This window comes from Anomaloglossus baeobatrachus, chromosome 3, assembly GCF_048569485.1.
Source record: "Anomaloglossus baeobatrachus isolate aAnoBae1 chromosome 3, aAnoBae1.hap1, whole genome shotgun sequence".
Classification (NCBI taxonomy): domain Eukaryota; kingdom Metazoa; phylum Chordata; class Amphibia; order Anura; family Aromobatidae; genus Anomaloglossus; species Anomaloglossus baeobatrachus.
In genome coordinates, this window is record NC_134355.1 from 133,820,704 (window position 1) to 133,839,779 (window position 19,076).

Consider the following 19,076-nt stretch of genomic DNA (forward strand, 5'->3'; position numbering starts at 1 on the left):
GACATCGTTACCGGCGCCGGATGTGCGTCACTTTCAAATTTGACCCCAACGAGATCGCAAGTGCGATGTCGCAGCGTGCAAAGTGCCCCTTAGTGTTTTAATCAGCAGAAGATTTTCCCTACAGGACTAGGTGTCTTGTGCCTCCTAGTCCAACCACATGCCCAACATTGATTAGCAACTCTCTATCATTGTACAATGTACACAGAAGCTGTAGTATGGGTGACATTATACACAGCTCAACTTCTGAGCTCTGCTAGATCAGCAACAGAGAAAACTGACTTTATCTCAACTGCTGCACCCAGTAAACTAAGTGATATATTGTTGGAATTAGGGTTTCTGTCCCTACCTTATGCACATGTCAAATTACATAGTAAAAACGTATTGGCAGATTCTTTTTACACACTAGACACACCATTGTACAAAAAATTTTGAAAGATATAGACATTGCATATAAGACCTTACTTGCAGTAGTACTTTGCCACTGTAAACGCTCATCGGATACATGGTGCCAAACGTCATGAGAGCAATGGCGACTGCGGATGCGGTGTCCACTGCAAAATAGTTACTGCAAACACAAGATGTGCATTAATACCATCTATTTGGGTAGAAATTAAAGATGTCCCACTAATGAAACCCCTCATTACAAGAAAAAAATTAAAACTGCAGAAAAGAAAAAAAAAAATCTCTAAATAAAAAGAAGGGAATTTTGTTTACTTACCGTAAATTCCTTTTCTTCTAGCTCCAATTGGGAGACCCAGACAGTGGGTGTATAGCTACTGCCTCTGGAGGCCGCACAAAGAACTACACTTAAAAGTGTAAGGCCCCTCCCCTTCTGGCTATACACCCTCCCGTAGGAGTACGGATTCCTCAGTTTTAGTACCAAAGCAAGAAGGAGGAAAGCCAATAACAGTTTCAAAAACAAATTCAATCCGATAACAAGATCGGAGAACTTAAGAAACAACATGAACAACATGTGCACCCGAAAAACGAAACCCTAAGAACAAATAGGGCGGGTGCTGGGTCTCCCAATTGGAGCTAGAAGAAAAGGAATTTACGGTAAGTAAACAAAATTCCCTTCTTCTTTTTCGCTCCTAATTGGGAGACCCAGACAGTGGGACGTCCAAAAGCAGTCCCTGGGTGGGTAAAAAGATACCACATGAACGGGTTGTCAGACAGCCCTTTCCTACAGGTGGGCCACCGCCGCCTGAAGGACCTGTCTACCTAGGCTGGCATCTGCCGAAGCGTAGGTATGCACTTGATAGTGTTTGGTAAACGTGTGCAGACTCGACCAGGTAGCCGCCTGGCACACCTGCTGAGCCGTAGCCTGATGCCGCAATGCCCAGGACGCACCCACGGCTCTGGTAGAATGGGCCTTCAGTCCAGATGGAATCGGAAGCCCAGCAGAACGGTATGTGTGAAGAATTGGTTCCTTGATCCACCGCGCCAGGGTGGATTTGGAAGCTTGCGATCCCTTATGCTGACCAGCGACTAGGACAAAGAGCGCATCAGAACGGCGCAGAGACGCCGTGCGAGAAATGTAAATCCTGAGTGCTCTCACCAGGTCCAACAGATGTAAACCTTTTTCAAATTGGTGAACTGGATGCGGACACAAAGATGGCAAAGTGATATCCTGATTGAGATGAAAGGAAGAAACCACCTTGGGAGAAAACTCTGGAATTGGACGCAGTACTACCTTGTCTTGGTGAAACACCAGGAAGGGAGATTTGCAAGATAACGCCGCTAGCTCGGACACTCTTCGAAGAGACGTGACCGCCACAAGAAAAACTACTTTTTGTGAAAGCCGAGAAAGGGAAACCTCTTTCAAAGGCTCGAAAGGCGGCTTCTGGAGAGCAATGAGAACCTTGTTTAGATCCCAGGGTTCCAATGGCCGTCTGTAAGGAGGAACGATATGACAAACTCCTTGGAGAAACGTGCGTACTTTAGAAAGCCGTGCCAAGCGCTTCTGAAAGAATACGGATAGCGCGGAGACTTGACCCTTAAGAGAGCTAAGCGACAAACCTTTTTCCAACCCAGACTGCAGGAAGGAAAGAAAAATTGGCAATGCAAATGGCCAGGGAGAAACTCCCTGAGCCAAGCACCAAGCTAAGAAAATCTTCCACGTCCTGTGATAGATCTTAGCTGAGGATGGTTTCCTAGCCTGTCTCATTGTGGCAACAACTTCATGAGATAAACCTGAGGCCGCTAGGATCCAGGACTCAATGGCCACACAGTCAGGTTCAGGGCCGCAGAATTCAGATGGAAAAACGGCCCTTGAGACAGTAAATCTGGACGGTCTGGTAGTGCCCACGGTTGGCCTACCGTGAGATGCCACAGATCCGGGTACCACGACCTTCTTGGCCAGTCTGGAGCGACGAGAATGGCTCGATGGCAGTCGGACCTGATTTTCCTGAGAACTCTGGGTAACAATGCTAGAGGTGGGAACACATAGGGTAGTCGGAATTGCGACCAATCCTGAACCAAGGCGTCTGCCGCCAGCGCTCGGTGATCGTGAGACCGTGCCATGAAAACTGGGACCTTGTTGTTGTGCCGTGACGCCATCAGATCGACGTCCGGCGTCCCCCAGCGGCAACAGATCTGCTGAAACACGTCCGGGTGAAGGGACCATTCTCCTGCGTCCATGCCCTGGCGACTGAGAAAGTCTGCTTCCCAGTTTTCCACGCCTGGAATGTGAACTGCGGATATGGTGGACGCTTTGCTTTCCACCCACGTCAAAATCCGCCGGACTTCTTGAAAGGCTTGGCGACTGCGTGTTCCCCCTTGGTGGTTGATGTACGCCACCGCCGTGGAATTGTCCGACTGAATCCGAATCTGCTTGCCTTCCAGCCATTGTTGGAAGGCTCGCAGAGCAAGATAGACTGCTCTGATTTCCAGAACATTGATCTGCAGGGTGGACTCTTCCTGAGTCCACGTCCCCTGAGCCCTGTGGTGGAGAAACACCGCTCCCCACCCTGATAGGCTCGCATCCGTCGTGACCACTGCCCAGGATGGGGGTAGGAACGACTTTCCCTGTGACAATGAGGTGGGGAGAAGCCACCAACGCAGAGAGTCCTTGGCAGTCTGAGAGAGGGAGACAGTCCTGTCGAGGGACGTCGATTTCCCATCCCATTGGCGTAGAATGTCCCATTGTAGAGGGCGCAGATGAAACTGCGCGAACGGGACCGCCTCCATCGCTGCTACCATCTTTCCTAGGAAATGCATGAGGCGCCTCAGTGAGTGCGACTGACTCTGAAGGAGAGATTGCACTCCTGTCCGTAGCGAACACTGCTTGTCCAGTGGAAGCTTCACTATCGCTGAGAGAGTATGAAACTCCATGCCAAGATAAGTCAGAGATTGGGTCGGGGTTAGATGAGACTTTGGAAAGTTGATAATCCACCCGAAACTCTGGAGAGTGTCTAGTGCCACCTTCAGACTGTGTTGGCATGCCTCTTGAGAGGGTGCCTTTATAAGCAGGTCGTCTAGATACGGGATGACCGAGTGACCTTGCGAGTGCAGAACAGCTACTACTGCTGCCATGACCTTGGTGAAGACCCGGGGGGCTGTTGCCAGACCGAAAGGTAACGCTACGAACTGCAGGTGTTCGTCGTGTATGACGAAGCGTAGGAAACGCTGATGCTCTGGCGCAATCGGCACGTGGAGATACGCATCTTTGATATCTATTGATGCTAGAAAATCTCCTTGAGACATTGAGGCTATGACGGAGCGTAGGGATTCCATCCGGAACCTCCTGACTTTTACGTGTCTGTTGAGCAACTTTAGATCCAGGACGGGTCGATACGATCCGTCCTTTTTTGGGACCACAAACAGATTGGAGTAAAAACCGTGACCTTGTTCCTGAAGAGGGACGGAGGTCACCACTCCTTCCGCCTTTAGAGCGGCCACCGCCTGCAACAGAGCATCGGCTCGGTCTGGTGGTGGAGAAGTTCTGAAGAAACGAGTTGGCGGACGAGAACTGAACTCTATCCTGTACCCGTGAGACAGAATATCCCTCACCCAACGGTCTTTGACGCGTGACAGCCAAATGTCGCCAAAGTGGGAAAGCCTCCCACCGACCGAGGGTGTGGGAATCGGAGACTGCAAGTCATGAGGACGCCGTCTTGGCAACGGTTCCTCCGGCTGTCTTTTTTGGGCGTGACTGAGACCTCCAAGAATCTGAGCGTCTCTGATCTTTTTGAGTCTTTTTTGACGAGGAGAATTGGGACCTGCCCGGTCCTCGAAAGGACCGATAACCAGACTGACCCCTCCTCTGTTGGGGTTTGTTTTGTCTGTGTTGCGGTAAGGATGAGTCCTTACCCTTGGAGTGTTTGATGATTTCATCCAAACGCTCTCCAAACAATCGGTCACGAGAAAAAGGCAAATTGGTTAAGCACTTCTTGGAATGAGAATCTGCCTTCCAGTGTCTCAACCACAGGGCCCTACGCAAAACAACGGAGTTGGCTGACGCCACTGCCGTGCGGCTTGTAGCGTCAAGAACAGCATTAATCGCGTACGACGCGAATGCCGCCATTTGCGAGGTCAATGGTGCTACCTGCGGGGCAAATGCACGTGTGACTGAGTCGACTTGCACAAGCCCGGCTGAGATAGCTTGGAGTGCCCATACGGCAGCAAAAGATGGCGCTAACGACGCTCCAATAGCTTCATAGATGGATTTCAGCCAGAGCTCCATCTGCCTGTCAGTGGCATCTTTAAGTGCCGCTCCATCTTCAACTGCAACCAAGGATCTAGCTGCAAGCCTGGAAATTGGAGGATCCACTTTTGGACACTGGGTCCAACCCTTGACCACCTCAGGGGGAAAAGGATAGCGTGTATCTTTAAGCCGTTTAGAAAAACGCCTTTCCGGATAAGCGTGGGGTTTCTGGATTGCGTCTCTAAAGTCAGCGTGGTCCAGAAAAGTGCTTAATGTACGCTTAGGATATCTGAAATGGATTCTCTCGTGCTGCGAAGCTGACTCCTCTACAAGAGGAGCTGGTGGGGAAATATTTAACATCTTATTGATGGACGCTATAAGATCATTAACTATGGCGTCACCATCTGGTGTATCTAGATTGAGAGCGGTCCCAGGATCAGAATCCTGATCAGTTACGTCCGCCTCATCACCCATAGATTCATCTCGCTGGGATCCTGACCATTGAGATGAATGTGAAGGCCCCTCATAGCGAGCCCGCTTAGGTTGCCTGGGGCCATCGTCCGAGCCGTAAACTCAGTTCCTGTCACCTGGACAGCATTCACAGGTGGTACACCCTGGGTCACGTCCAGCAGAGGTCCCGACTGTGCAAGTGCCGCAGGGGCCGAGCACTGCACACAATGGGGGTCAGTGGAGCCTGCCGGTAGAAAAGTCCCACATGCGGTACAGGAAGCATATAATGTCTGTGCCTTGGCACCCTTGCGTTTTGTGGACGACATGCTGTTGGCTCTCTGCAATGTGAGAGAGTCTATAGCCAAAGGGCGACCAGCGCTATGCAGTACAAAGTATTTGCAGGAACAAAATACTAAGATTACTACTGGCACAAGAGGGGGTGAGCCCAGAGGGCTGCTTACCGCCCGCTGAAGCGGGTAAGAGGCGCAGAATTCCTTGTCTGGGTCTCCCCGGCTCCCCTCTGTAGTTCAGCGTGTCAGCAGGAATGGCTGCCGGCGTCTGTGGAGAGGGGCGGCCCGTGGGAGTTCCCAAACAAAAGTGCGGGAAACAGTGTCCCCTCTGTGCCTATTGTGAGGGCTGGAGTATGTAAAAACGACTCCAGCCCTCAGCGCTGATGCACTGACCAGCGTCCCGCCCCTCTCCTGACTGTCAGGTCTGGGGGCGGGAACGAACGGAACTAGGCCGCAAAAGCCGGGGACTCGAGTTATCAGCGCGGCCGCCGTAAAAGCGCGGCCCGCGCTGAAGTCCCCGGCGCACCACAAGTGCCAGCCGCGCCGCAGTCCCAGCGGCCGGCGCGACCGTTCCCCAAAAGTGTGCCTGCTTCAGCGAGCTGAATGAGGCTATGGCACAAGCGCCGCAGCGCTGATGTCCCCGGCGCACTACAACACCCAGCATGCTGCGGTGTGAGCGCCAAATGCACGGGGACACAGAGTACCTTGAGGAAGCAGGGCCATGTCCCTGATGTACTCCGCTCCATCCAGCATCTTCTCCAGGGGCTGTAGATGGAGCACGGTCTCAGTGCCTGGAGACCAGTAAATCCCACTTCACCCAGAGCCCTGTAAAAAGGGATGGGGAAGGAATCAGCATGTGGGCGCCAGCCACCGTACCCGCAATGGGTACCTCAACCTTACAAACACCTCCGACATACAGTGGGGTGAGAAGGGAGCATGCTGGGAGCCCTGTATGGGCCCTCTTTTCTTCCATCCGACATAGTCAGCAGCTGCTGCTGACTAAAAACAATGGAGCTATGCGTGCGTGTCTGACCTCCTTCGCACAAAGCTAAAACTGAGGAATCCGTACTCCTACGGGAGGGTGTATAGCCAGAAGGGGAGGGGCCTTACACTTTTAAGTGTAGTTCTTTGTGCGGCCTCCAGAGGCAGTAGCTATACACCCACTGTCTGGGTCTCCCAATTAGGAGCGAAAAAGAAAAGTCGCATATGAACAGTGACAAAGCCCAGTGCTGTAAAATAGCCCAAGTTACAACTGCATATAAAATTACTGAAGACATAAAGCTTATGTAAAAGGATTACACAACTAACAATACTGTAATAAAGTAACAATTTTAAGAATCACTCCTTGTAAACCAGTGATCCAGTTACACCTTTGCATTTGCCTACATGGCTATGTCCATACTTCAAACATATTAAAAGGTTATACAAAATACAGCACGGAAAGAAGTAAAATATACACACCAGTAATTGCTATAAAACTGGCTCGACTTGAAAGCATTTTCTATGATAATGAACGGCTCAGCTTGCCACCTGCACAGCGAAGAGTACGTGACCATATTCTGATTTATTTTCTTTTTCAAGTGGCATACTTACTTAATTTCAATCAACATGTAGGTAATGCAGAGCGCCAGTGCTCCAGCCACGTCAATCAGCACAAAAGGGTTCATCCGAGGTAAGAAGACGCTGCTCAGCCCCGGGATGATGCCACATAAACTGCAAGAACACGACGCAGTGAGGAATGGAAACATAAACTGCTGAAAAACCGAAACTATAAATATAGATCCCTTAAGTTTGCAAAAAATAAATATATATATTATCTATCTATCTACATCTTATTTTTCAAATTATAAGACGCACTTTTCCTCCCAAAAATTTGGAAGGAAAATGAGGGGTGCGTCTTAAAATCCGAATGTAGTTTACTGTGGGGGTTGTGAAGAGGGGCAAAGGAGGCAGGGGTAATGCTATGCGGTGTGCTGCCCACGCTGTTCTGTGTGGCGCTGTTCTGGGCATCGGGCGGCGCGGCTCTGCTCTGTGCGGGGCTGGTGACGTGGGGCTTTGCTCTGTGCGGGTCTGCTCTGCTCTGTGCAGGGCTGCACGGTCATTCTGAAGATGTCAGAAGTTGGCGGTAAGGGCTTCAAATAATGGCGCCTAGAGGCAGCGCATGTGCAGATGCAGTTCTCAGCTCAAGCTCTCATCTGCGCACATGCCAACTCCGGCCGCCATTATTTGAAGCCCTCATCGCCGACATCTTCAGAATGGTTGGTGACTCACCACCTCCCGCACAGCGCAGAGCCACATCACCAGCACTGCACAGCAGAGCCGCGTCACCAGCCGCTGCACAGAGCAGAGCCCGCAGTGAGTATCTGGGCTCCCCTCTGTACCACTGGCAGCATTGCTGTACTCCAGTACCACCAATGCCTCCTGTGACCCACGCTCCCCTGCTACGCTGCAACCCCCTTTCCCTGAGAAAACACCACCGGATTATAAAAGGGACCCCCTTTTTTTTCTACCTTTATTTCTCCAAATTTGGGGTGTGTCTTATAAAACAAAAAATACAGTAAATATAATTATATATATATACCGTATTTTTCGCTTTATAAGACGCACTTTTGTTCCCCCAAATTTTGGGGGAAAGTAGGGGGTGCGTCTTATAATCCGAATATACGGGGGGGGGGGGTGTATATATATATATATATATACACACACTACAGAGTCCAGGGGAGGTGCGGGCAGCTCTGGAGCTCTGCTGGGGGACTTGTGAAAGCTGGGAGCAGCAGACTTTGATCTCCTGCACCCGCTCATATAATATGCACAGCTGCTGTCCACCACCATGGTGCTGAAAGTGCACCGCGGCGATAGGCTGGGGCAGCAGTGTATATTATATCTGCCTGCCCCTTCTTTGATTGCACATGCCCCCTCCCCCGTGTTAGCCATGTCCCCTATGCTGCTGCAAACAGTAAAATAATAAACTTTTTACTCACCTCCTCCAGCGTGTCTGCCAGGCCTCCCTCCTGCTGCTGTGATAAGGCACAAGAGATTTCACTCTGCCGTGCCGATCACATGACCGGCCGAGAACCAGGAAATGCAGGAGGCCGGAGATCAACCCCGAGGAGGGGGACACAGACAGGACAATGCTGGAGAAGGTAAGGAAAGTTTATTTTCCTAAAAGCAGCAGCATGGGGCGATATATAACACAGGGAGCTGTGTGCCAGCAATAGTGGGCCATGTGCCAGCAATAGTGGGCCATGTGCCGCTACATGGGGCCGTGTGCCGCCACATGGGGCCATGTGCCAGCAATAGTGGGCCGTGTGCCGCCACATGGGGCCATGTGCCAGCAATAGTGGGCCGTGTGCAGCCACATGGGGCCGTGTGCCGCCACATGGGGCCGGGTGCCGCCACATGGGGCCATGTGCCAGCAATAGTGGGCTGTGTGCAGCCACATGGGGCCATGTGCCGCCACATGGGGCCATGTGCCAGCAATAGTGGGCCGTGTGCAGCCACATGGGGCCGTGTGCCGCCACATGGGGCCATGTGCCGCCACATGGGGCCATGTGCCGCCACATGGGGCCATGTGCCGCCACATGGGGCCATGTGCCGCCACATGGGGCCATGTGCCAGCAATAGTGGGCTGTGTGCAGCCACATGGGGCCGTGTGCCGCCACAGTGGGCCGTGTGCCGCCACAGTGGGCCGTGTGCCAGCCACAGTGGGCTGTGTGCCAGCCATAGAGGATGTGTGCCAGGCATAGGGGACATGTGGCATCACTGGGCCATATCCAGATTCAGAGGGCTAATTTTAGGATGGGGGGGGCTATGAGGGACATATACCCTATATGATTTGTCAGACGGACACTGGCATTATAAGACGGACCCCATTTATTAAAAAATTCTCTATTCCTTCACCAAATTTGGGGGTGCGTCTTATAATCAGGTGCGTCTTATAAAGCGAAAAATACGGTATATATCTATATATATATATATATATATATATATATATATATATATATATATATATATATGCATATATATATATATGCATATATGTATATATATGCATATATATATATATGCATATATATATGCTGTGCTACTCAGTCTACAAAAGTAATACACATCGGGATATGCACAAATGTCAGGCCACACAAGGGAAAGGACTGTTCTGAACAAATACCCAAAAAGGGCTTATCGGAACTAATCAGCCAAAAGCTAAATAAAAAAAAATAGGTACCTACCCTGATGTGTATTATGCTTGTAGAGCGATTATCACAGCAGCCCATTTATATATTTATACAATTGTTTTCTTTCCTTGGCACTACGACAGGGGCGGTCAGGTGCTGCCAGCTATTATTCTTCAGTCCCTGTATACATTGGGGGGCTCCTTAATAAGTGGGGCACGGATACTGCTCTTCTAGTCTTGTTTATTAGAAATAAGCCTACACAACCTTAATTATGTTGTCTGGGGGTATAACATTGATGACCCATATCCTGGGTAGGTCATGAAGATCAGATTGGTGGTGGTCCAACATATGGCACCCCCACTGATTAATTGTTATTAGCTTTGGCAGAAGCCAGGAGTAAGCACTGAGTAGTACAACATCGTTCAACCTGGAGCAAAAACTGCAAATCAAGTTGGTATTTTTTTTAAAGCACGGCTCCAGCCTCTTATTTGTTTTTATTTCAGTGCTGGAGTGGCGCTCTAATGTCCCCGAATCTTATACTCGCCTGCCGCCATCTTCATCTTTTTCTAGCATCGCTCTGGTCGATCAGCTGTGATTTGTGACCTACTGGTAGCGCCAGTGTTTGCTGAGGTCACAACTAGAGATGAGCGTACCTGATGTTCAGTGTTCGGAGATCATACCAAACACACACACGCTTTTCCCAAAAAACAGAGTTCAGGTTCGGATTTCTGGTGCTTTCCATGTGCAAATCACTCAATCGAGCATCGCTGTGCTCGGGTACGCTCGGTGCTCGGCCCAGTGTGAGTCGCTTGCAGTGTTTGAACAGCTCACACTTGGAGTAACAACAGCGTGATCTGGATGTAGTGTGTAAAAACACAAAAAATGAAGAAAAAAAAATGAAAAACTCCCACCCACCCTCTGCCGGAAGTGCTCTGTTATGGCTGGCTGTATGTGGGCGGAGAGCCGAACTGCCAATCAGGGACTTCAAATGAACCTATGGTCAAGTCCGGGTACAGAACAGAATTTTATAAAAAGTTCAGCTGTACCCCCAGAACCCGAACTTGCACGGGTCCACTCATCTCTACTCACAACTCACTACAAGTCTATGAGAGCCTCGTTATGGCTCTCAGACTTTGAGAGCTTGTGAAGTAACTTTTGGCCAGTTAGAAGTTACAGGCATAAGATGGTGCCAAGGGACCAGAGCAGAGCAGAAAAAGGATGAAGCTGACCCTATATACACAGGTGTAGGGGAATAAAACTCATGGGAGGAGTGCTTCTTTAAGAAATATGGGTTGTCCAGTAACGGACAACCCCTTTAATAGATAAAGCCATTATTCCATGATTTTCTTCCCTTCATTAGAACATAATCATGCTCTTTTTTTAGCATTCTCCATGAAATAACATATCTGGAGAATCTTTTCTTAGACTTCTGATGTGCATTGGTAAAGATCTCTCTTAAGGGTATGTGCACACGTGAAGTATTTGCTGCAGACATCGCGACATCAAACATGTCTCCTGGCTGAGAAACGCAGGATACAAAACACATGGTGCACATGCTGCAAAAATGTGGAAAGGATCGACAGACGCAGATGTGACTGCTTCAAATCTTAAAGGAAATAATAAGTGTATATGAGATTTCAGAAATCTCAATTTGCTGGGACAGTAAAATGTTGGATTCTTTGTGGAAAAAAATGCAATGTGTGCAAATACCCTAATAATGTATGTCCCTAAACACACTTAGGCCTCATTCACATACACAATTTAATTTTATTTTTGTTTTTTTTGTAGCTAGAACATATATCCATTACTCTGCACTGTTGTTTTGCAGGCCATCGCAACTAAAAAAAACAAACCATGAAGACAGGTTTGTGTGTGATCTCATCCACAGACCAACAATCCAATCAATAGATCTTGGAATAATAATAATTTCCACAATTTGATATGTTAAAAAAATGTTCCTGTGCGGAGATAATCTTATATATGTGCCCCTGCTATGTGCTGTGTAATGGCCGTGTCTGACCGTACAGGGACATGATCTGCTCATATCACAGCTCCTGGGCCGGGGAGGAAGTAAAAAAGTGTACAGACATTTCAGCATGGGATCATAGATGATTCTTTTTGTGAGGTAAAACATTTCCCTGCTTGTTTTAAAAAAACGGAGATTTGTGTACTCACCGTAAAATCGTTTTCTCTTAGACATCATTGGCGGACACAGGACCGTGGGTGTTACGCTGCCTATCCATAGGAGGACACTAAGTAGATGCAAAAGCATAGCTCCTCCTCTGCAGTATACACCCCCTGGCCTGGCCAGGCAACCCCAGTTTTAGTACACAAGCAGTAGGAGAAAAAAAACAGTAAAACCTTCTCAACAGAGGAACATGAGAAAAAAAAGAGTCATAACCAAATAAGGTACTGAGAGAACCAAGGCCCAACAGGGCAACAGGGTGGGTGTTGTGTCTCCCAATGATGGCTAAGAGAAAACGATTTTACGGTGAGTACACAAAAATCCGTTTTTTTCTGACGCCTCATTGGGGGACACAGGACCATGGGACGTCCTAAAGCAGTCCATGGGTGGGAAACATAAAAGAAGACAACACAACCCAAGGACTAGGAACCAGTCCCAGACAGCCTGGAGCGCCTACTGAGAGAGGTGCTCTACTGACGTTTGCAGAATTTTCCTACCCAGATTTGTCTCAGTTGAAACCTGGGTATGGACTCTGTAATGCTTTGAAAACGTATGTAGGCTACACCAGATCGCAGCCTTACACACCTGTTCCACTGAAGCCTGATGCCAAATGGCCCACGAAGCGCCAACTGCTCGCGTGGAATGAGCCCGCAGCCCACTAGGAATGGGCTTGAGTTGCAAGCGGTAGACTTCCTGGATCGCAGAGCGAATCCAGCGAGCCAGAGTCGCCTTTGAAGCTGCCTGTCCCTTCTTAGGCCCCTCAGGAATGACGAACAAAGAGTCAGTTTTTCTAAAGGGGGCTGTCCTGGATATGTAATATCTGAGAGCTCTGACGAGGTCTAACAAATGCAGAGACCTTTCCACCCTATGAACCGGGTGTGGACAAAAGGAAGGCAGAACAATGTCCTCGTTCAAATGAAACGGGGTAAGAACCTTTGGAAGGAAATCCAGAAGGGGCGCAGAACCACCTTGTCTTGGTGAAAGATCAGAAAAGGCTTGCGGTAAGAGTGTGCTGCTAACTCCGAAACCCGTCTGATGGACGTAATTGCCACCAGGAATGTTACCTTCCAGGACAGAAGAGCAAGGGAGGATTCCTTGAGGGGTTCAAAGGGAGACTTCTGGAGACCGTCCAGAACGAGTTTGAGGTCCCATGGTTCCAGGGGCCGTTTGTACGGGGGAACTAGATGGGAAATGCCCTGTAGGAAGGTCTTGACTTGCGGTTTTTGAGCCAGGCAGCATTGGTAGAAGATTGAGAGCGCTGAGACCTGCCCTTTAAGGGAACTGAGAGCCAACCCCGCTTGCAAGCCAGACTGTAGAAAGTCGAGAATTCTGGGGATGGCCAGAGGCATAGGCTGGACGTTAGTTTCCCTGCATCATGAAAGGAAGATTTTCCACATACGGTGGTAAATGCGGGATGAAGCAGGCTTTCGGGCGCTGATCATGGTGGAAATAATCGCGGGGGAGAATCCCACTCGTTAATACCCAGGTCTCAATGGCCATGCCGTCAGCTTCAGGGCTCTGGAGTTTTGATGGGAAATGGGCCCTTGGGTCAGCAAGTATGGGATGTCTGAAAAGCGCCACGGTGCGTCTGTGAGCATTTGTACTAATTCGGCGTACCAGGCGCGCCTGGGCCAGTCCGGTGCTATCAGTATCACCGGGACTCCCTCTGCCTAGATCTTCCTGATTACCCGCGGCAGCAGGGGTAGAGGTGGAATTATGTAAGGCAGGCGGAATTGGTGCCAGGAGCAGACTAGAGCATCCGCGCCAATGGACTGCGGGTCGCGTGACCTGGCTATGAACGCGGGTACCTTTGCATTCAACCTTGAGGCCATTAGGTCCATGTCTGGTGTGCCCCAGCGAGTGCAGATGTGTAGAAACACATCTGGGTGGAGAGACCATTCTCCGGCGGCCAGGCCTTGGAGACTTAGAAAGTCTGCTGCCCAGTTCTCTACCCCCGATATGTGTACCGCTGATATCACGGATCCCGACGATTCGGCCCAGCTGAGGATCTTGTGGGCCTCGAGATAAGCCGCTTTGCTGCGGGTGCCCCCCTGCCGATTGATATAGGCTACAGCTGTCGCATTGTCTGATTGGACTCGAATCTGACGACCCGCTAGCAGAGGGCAGAACGCTCTGAGCGTGAGGAAGATCGCGCGGAGTTCCAGGATGTTTATGGGTAGGAAAGACTCCTGGGGCGTCCAACGTCCTTGAGCAGTGTGGTGCCGGTACACTGCTCCTCAGCCTAGGAGGCTGACGTCCGTGGTCAGGACCAGCCAGTTCACTGGGAGAAAAGATCTCCCCTTCGATAGGGATGAGGACCAAAGCCACCAGCGGAGTGCGTACATGACTGAAGGCATCAGGTGAAGATGTCTGTCCAGGGAGAAGGGGCTCTTGTCCCAGGCCGCTAGAAGGGCTAGCTGCAGTGGGCGGAGGTGCAGTTGAGCAAAGGGTACTGCTTCCATAGCTGCCACCATCCTGCCGAGCACTTTCATGCTGAATCGAATGGAGCGAGACGGAGGACGTAGAAGGCAGCGTACCGCTCGTTGAAGAGCGATCGCCTTGTCCTGAGGGAGAAGGATCAAGCCCCGACGGGTGTCCAGGGACATGCCCAGGAAGGTGATGGATCGTGATGGGATCAGGGATGATTTGTCCAGATTCACTAGCCTCCCTAAGCGGGATAGGGTGTCCACAGTGATCTGTACGCTGGTTGAGCAGTCGCGGAAGGAGGGGGCCTTGATGAGGAGGTCGTCCAAGTAAGGGAGAATGACTACTCCCCTGGCGTGAAGGACGCTCATGGCGGCCGCCATGACTTTGGTGAAGACCCTTGGTGCGGTGGCAAGGCCGAAGGGTAGAGCTACGAATTGAAAGTGGGAGTCCTGAATTGCAAAGCGGAGGAGCTTTTGGTGATCTGGGGCGATGGGTATGTGCAGGTACGCATCCTTGATGTCTATGGAGGCGAGGAATTCCCCTTCGACCATGGATGCAATAATGGACCTTAGGGACTCCATTCTGAATCTCCATACGTGCACATGTTTGTTTAGGTGTTTGAGGTCCAGGATGGGTCGAACTGACCCATCCTTTTCGGGGACCACAAAGAGGTTGGAATAAAAAACCCCGAACTTCTCGTCGTTTGGGACAGGTATTATCACTCCTGCTGTTTGGAGCGAGTAGATTGCTGGGAATAAAGCTTTGCGTCGTTTGAGTCTTTGGGGGGTTTGAGAGAAAGAACCGACTCGGGGGTCGGGTCCGAAATTATATGTGGTAACCGGAAGACACAAGGTCTCGCACCCATTTGTCGTCTGAGGCGGCAGCCCAGATGTGATGAAAGAGCCGCAGTCGACCTCCTACAAGGAGTGTGTCTTCCGGGGCGCCGAAGGAGTCATGAGGGGGGAAAACGTCGTGGCCGAGTCTCCCTAGTCCTGGACTGTTTCGGTCTAGGCTGCCATGACGAAGTTGGTTTCGGGGAGAGCTGAGAAGGTCGGTCCCTGCGTAGTCCGCGGCTGGTGGATGTCAACCAACCAAATGAGTTCCGAAAGGAGCGGAACGAGGACTGTGGACGTCTGGTGAAGGACGCCCTGGACTTCAGCTGGGGGAGGGAGGTACTCTTTCCTCCCGTGGCGTCAGAAATGAGCTTGTCCAGACGTTCGCCAAACAATCGGTCTGGAAAAAAGGGAAGGCCCGTGAGAGACTTCTTGGAGGCAGAGTCCGCTCGCCATTGTCGGAGCCAGAGAGCTCTACGGATGGCTATGGTATTTGCGGCGGCAAACGCTGCGCAGGTAGCAGCGTCCATGGAGGCCTGCATGAGGTACTCCGCCGCAGCGGCAAGTTGAGCTGTTACCTCTGTGAAGGTATGAGTGAACAGGGATTCCTCAAGCGAAGTGTTAAGGGATTCTGCCCAGACCGAGATCGCCTTTGCGACCCACACAGCGGCAAAGGAGGGCGAGAGGGAGGAAACCGCAGCCTCAAAAGCAGAGAGGGCGAGGTGCTCCACCTGTCTGTCTGTCGGGTCCTTGATGGAGGAACCATCGGGTAAAGACAGGAGCGTCTTTGTGGTAAGGCAGGAGACCGGGGGGTCGACCGAGGGCAGATCGGCCCAGCCCTCAGGGGCAGGTGAGGCAAAAGGGTACCGAGACACCATGAGTTTTCGGTTACCGAAGCGCCTGTCAGGCTTCTCCCTTTGCTTTGTAAGGATATCCTGAAACTCTGGGTGATCAGCGAAAACCTTTTGGGGTTTCCTTGCCCTCTTAAAGGAGAGCGCATGGTCCGTGGTAGTGGATGGGGGATCCTCCACATGCAAAGTTTGGTTGATTGCTGCTATAAGGGAGTCTATTGCAGTTTGATCATCTGGGGAGGCTGAAACCAAGGAATCCTCTTGGTATAAACAGCATTCTCCCTCCTCCAGCTCTTCAGAAGCCGTGGAGCATGTGGGAGAGCCTGCCCTGTGTGCTCCCGAGGGAGAGCCCGCTGGAGACACCCGGCCGTGTGCTCTTTTCCTGATCCCTGCAACCGATGAAGCATGTGCCCGGTTACCTCAGAAGGATCCTCCATAGGGGTATCCTCAGGCTGCGTTCCGTCCAGGGACCCAGAAGGGTGTGGAGGACGACATTGCATAGCCAGCACCAGGTTCTGTGACATTTGTTCCATGGATTGGGACAGAAACTGTGCCCATTCCGGTGGGCTGGGAGCCCTAGGCTCTGGGCTGACAGTTGCAGCGGTGGTGGTAGGGGGGTCTTGGGGGGCTATAGGGGCACAGGACTCACAGAGAGAAGAGATGTGTTTATGTGGTAACTCAGTGTGGCAGGCTGTGCAGGCTGAATAATAGACTATGTGGGCCTTAGCACTCTTAGTGCCCTTAGAATTCTGCATGTTCCTAATAGGAGTATGCCAGGAGGGGGAGCAATGCTCAGCAGAGCTACAAGTGAAGCAAGCACCTCACCAGAATCAGCCGATGGCCCTGTCCTCAGAAAGGATTAAGCTCTATGGAGATCTTCGCACGCTTTCCGGGGGAAGCTTATTGCGGCCATGGGGGGGGGGGGGGCGGGACTTGGCACTAAAAGAGTGCGAAGATGAAGTCAGTGTGCCCCCCCCCTGCTGTGGGTAGTAAAAAACGGCGGGAAGGGAGCTTCTGATAGTTTTCCTCCCTCTCCCTCCAGTCAGCACACAGCTTGTCACTGGTGGTTATCAGCCGGCTTTTCTGCTAGAGCAAATAAACAGAGCAAATAAACAGCGTGAGTCCCTGAGCCCTGGGCCGTCCCCCTGCCACAGGGAAATTATCTGCAGGCCTTTCTGCAAACAGGAGTGACTTCCCCCCCCCTCCTCCAGTCAGCAAGTTAGAGAAAAGTTAACACTGTGTGTGCAGGATCCTTGGGGCTCTCCTCCTTGCACCCAGCAAGGGACTTTCTCATAATAAATACTGTAAATGTCCTGGGAGCCTTCCCTGCAGCGCCTTTTCTCCCTTTGTCTGGGAAACCAGTCAGGGGGGATCTCACCTTAAAACACTGCTTCAGTCCAGGCAGTGAAAATAGCAGAGTCAGCTTGCTGTGTCCGGTCACACTGGTGCCATATTCAACTCAAAGCCTGCAAAGAGGGGCTGAGGAATTGGGCTATAGGGGCACAGGCCTCTACCCTGGGCTTTGGAAAATCGGTGTCTGTGGAACCCGTCGTCATCCAGCGTCGCAGGAGGGGGTACGTGGAGGCGACACTCCACGTTCCCGCCCGTTGATGGTAGTGGGAGATCGGTCCCAAAAGGAAACCGTCGCCCTCAAAAAATAACAAACCTTGAAAGGAAGTGCCTTCTACAGACACTAAGCTAAAACTGGGGTTGCCTGGCCCGGCCAGGGGGTGTATACTGCAGAGGAGGAGCTATACTTTTGCATCTACTTAGTGTCCTCCTATGGATAGGCAGCATAACACCCATGGTCCTGTGTCCCCCAATGAGGCGTCAGAGAAAAAAGTTTACCTCAAAGAAATAATTATTTGCGATCCCATGCTGTAATATCTATACACTTTCTTTTGCATCCTCCCCGACCCAGGAGATGTTGTATGATCAGACCATGTCCCTGTATGGTCAGACACAGCCATTACACAGTACATAGCAGGGGCATGTAAATAAGATTATCTCAGCACAGGACATTTTTCTAAACACATTCACTTGTGGAACTTATTATAATCCCAAGATTTATTGATTAAAATGAATTTTGTTGGAAAACCCCTTCAAAAGACAGCAAAGGGATCTCATCCATGGATTATTTGTGTGCTGTCAGTTAAAGCACAGATGAATTCAACCTAATCCCCACTCAGTGCTAGAAGTGACTTTATTGCCCAGAAAATGGTAATGTCCAGTTGACATTTTATTAATGTATTTTCAGGACAGTGTAGGGCTGTGAGGCATGACTATGCCAAGACACCTGCACCATTGCCCTTTGGATATAAAGATTAGCCCTGATCCCCAGATAAATCCGTCACCCTGAGCTCGCTGCCAAAAATATTGAAGGAGGAACTTGGTATTTTTGTTCTTTGCAAAATGTTGGCATTCTCTGAATCATGGCAGGCAGCGTTATAGGCACTGTACCTCCGGCTCAGGTCTGCTACGTGTTCTTGGAGCCAGCTCGTACTAGCCGCTGCAAGATAAAGAAAGACAATATATGTAACAAACAATGCTGACATCACCGAAACATAAAAAACATTCTTATTTTATAACATAACAGTGTGTATATACATGATACAAAGTGACACACTGTATGAAACTCTATAGACATTCAAAAGATGAAGAATGCAAACTATGATGGAGAATCTAAATTTGCTCCAACAGAAGATGAATAAGAGCGTTACAGACTTTTATATGCATTTTACTAAAACGCATCAGTCATGTTATAAATGATGAATATTTTGTCATTACTTTGCAACCTGTCTAATATAGTTACATTATGAGAACAATTCCCAACGTTTGAGCCATAAGGTAAACACACTGTCAGCAGATGTGTACTGTCACTGTGTATGCACTACTCACAATTTAGACAAAAGGAGGAGAAAAGCGAGTATATATGCAAATATAGAAATTTTTATTGATGCAGAGAACACACGCAAAAACAGCATTACATCAAAAACATTAAAATACTACCAATAGATCTAGGGGGGGTACAAAATGTGAGATTCATAAACAGTGTGAAATATTCCTGTTTATCTCAAATAGCCGTGGAAGAGGTGAGTACACCCCATTAAAAAATGTAAATGAGATAAAAGGACAGGGCAAACGACATAGGGCGTAATGACGTTGATCCTTCTTGAGAAAGTAACAGTACCTCCGCGAAACGCGCGTTGGTGGTGATCCT

General features: G+C 50.1%; 1 protein-coding gene across 2 annotated transcripts in view; it reads right to left on the minus strand.

Moving 5' to 3' along the window:
- Positions 1-19,076, minus strand: part of SLC30A6 (solute carrier family 30 member 6) — an 84,265-nt gene that overhangs the window by 39,866 nt on the left and 25,323 nt on the right. For both annotated transcript variants that reach the window (XM_075339457.1, XM_075339456.1), the window contains exons 9-11: positions 18,317-18,365; positions 6,979-7,098; positions 463-565 (exon numbers count right to left, since the gene is read on the minus strand). In XM_075339457.1, the coding sequence (XP_075195572.1) occupies positions 463-565; positions 6,979-7,098; positions 18,317-18,365 (272 nt within the window). The remainder of the gene's footprint in view (positions 1-462; positions 566-6,978; positions 7,099-18,316; positions 18,366-19,076) is intronic.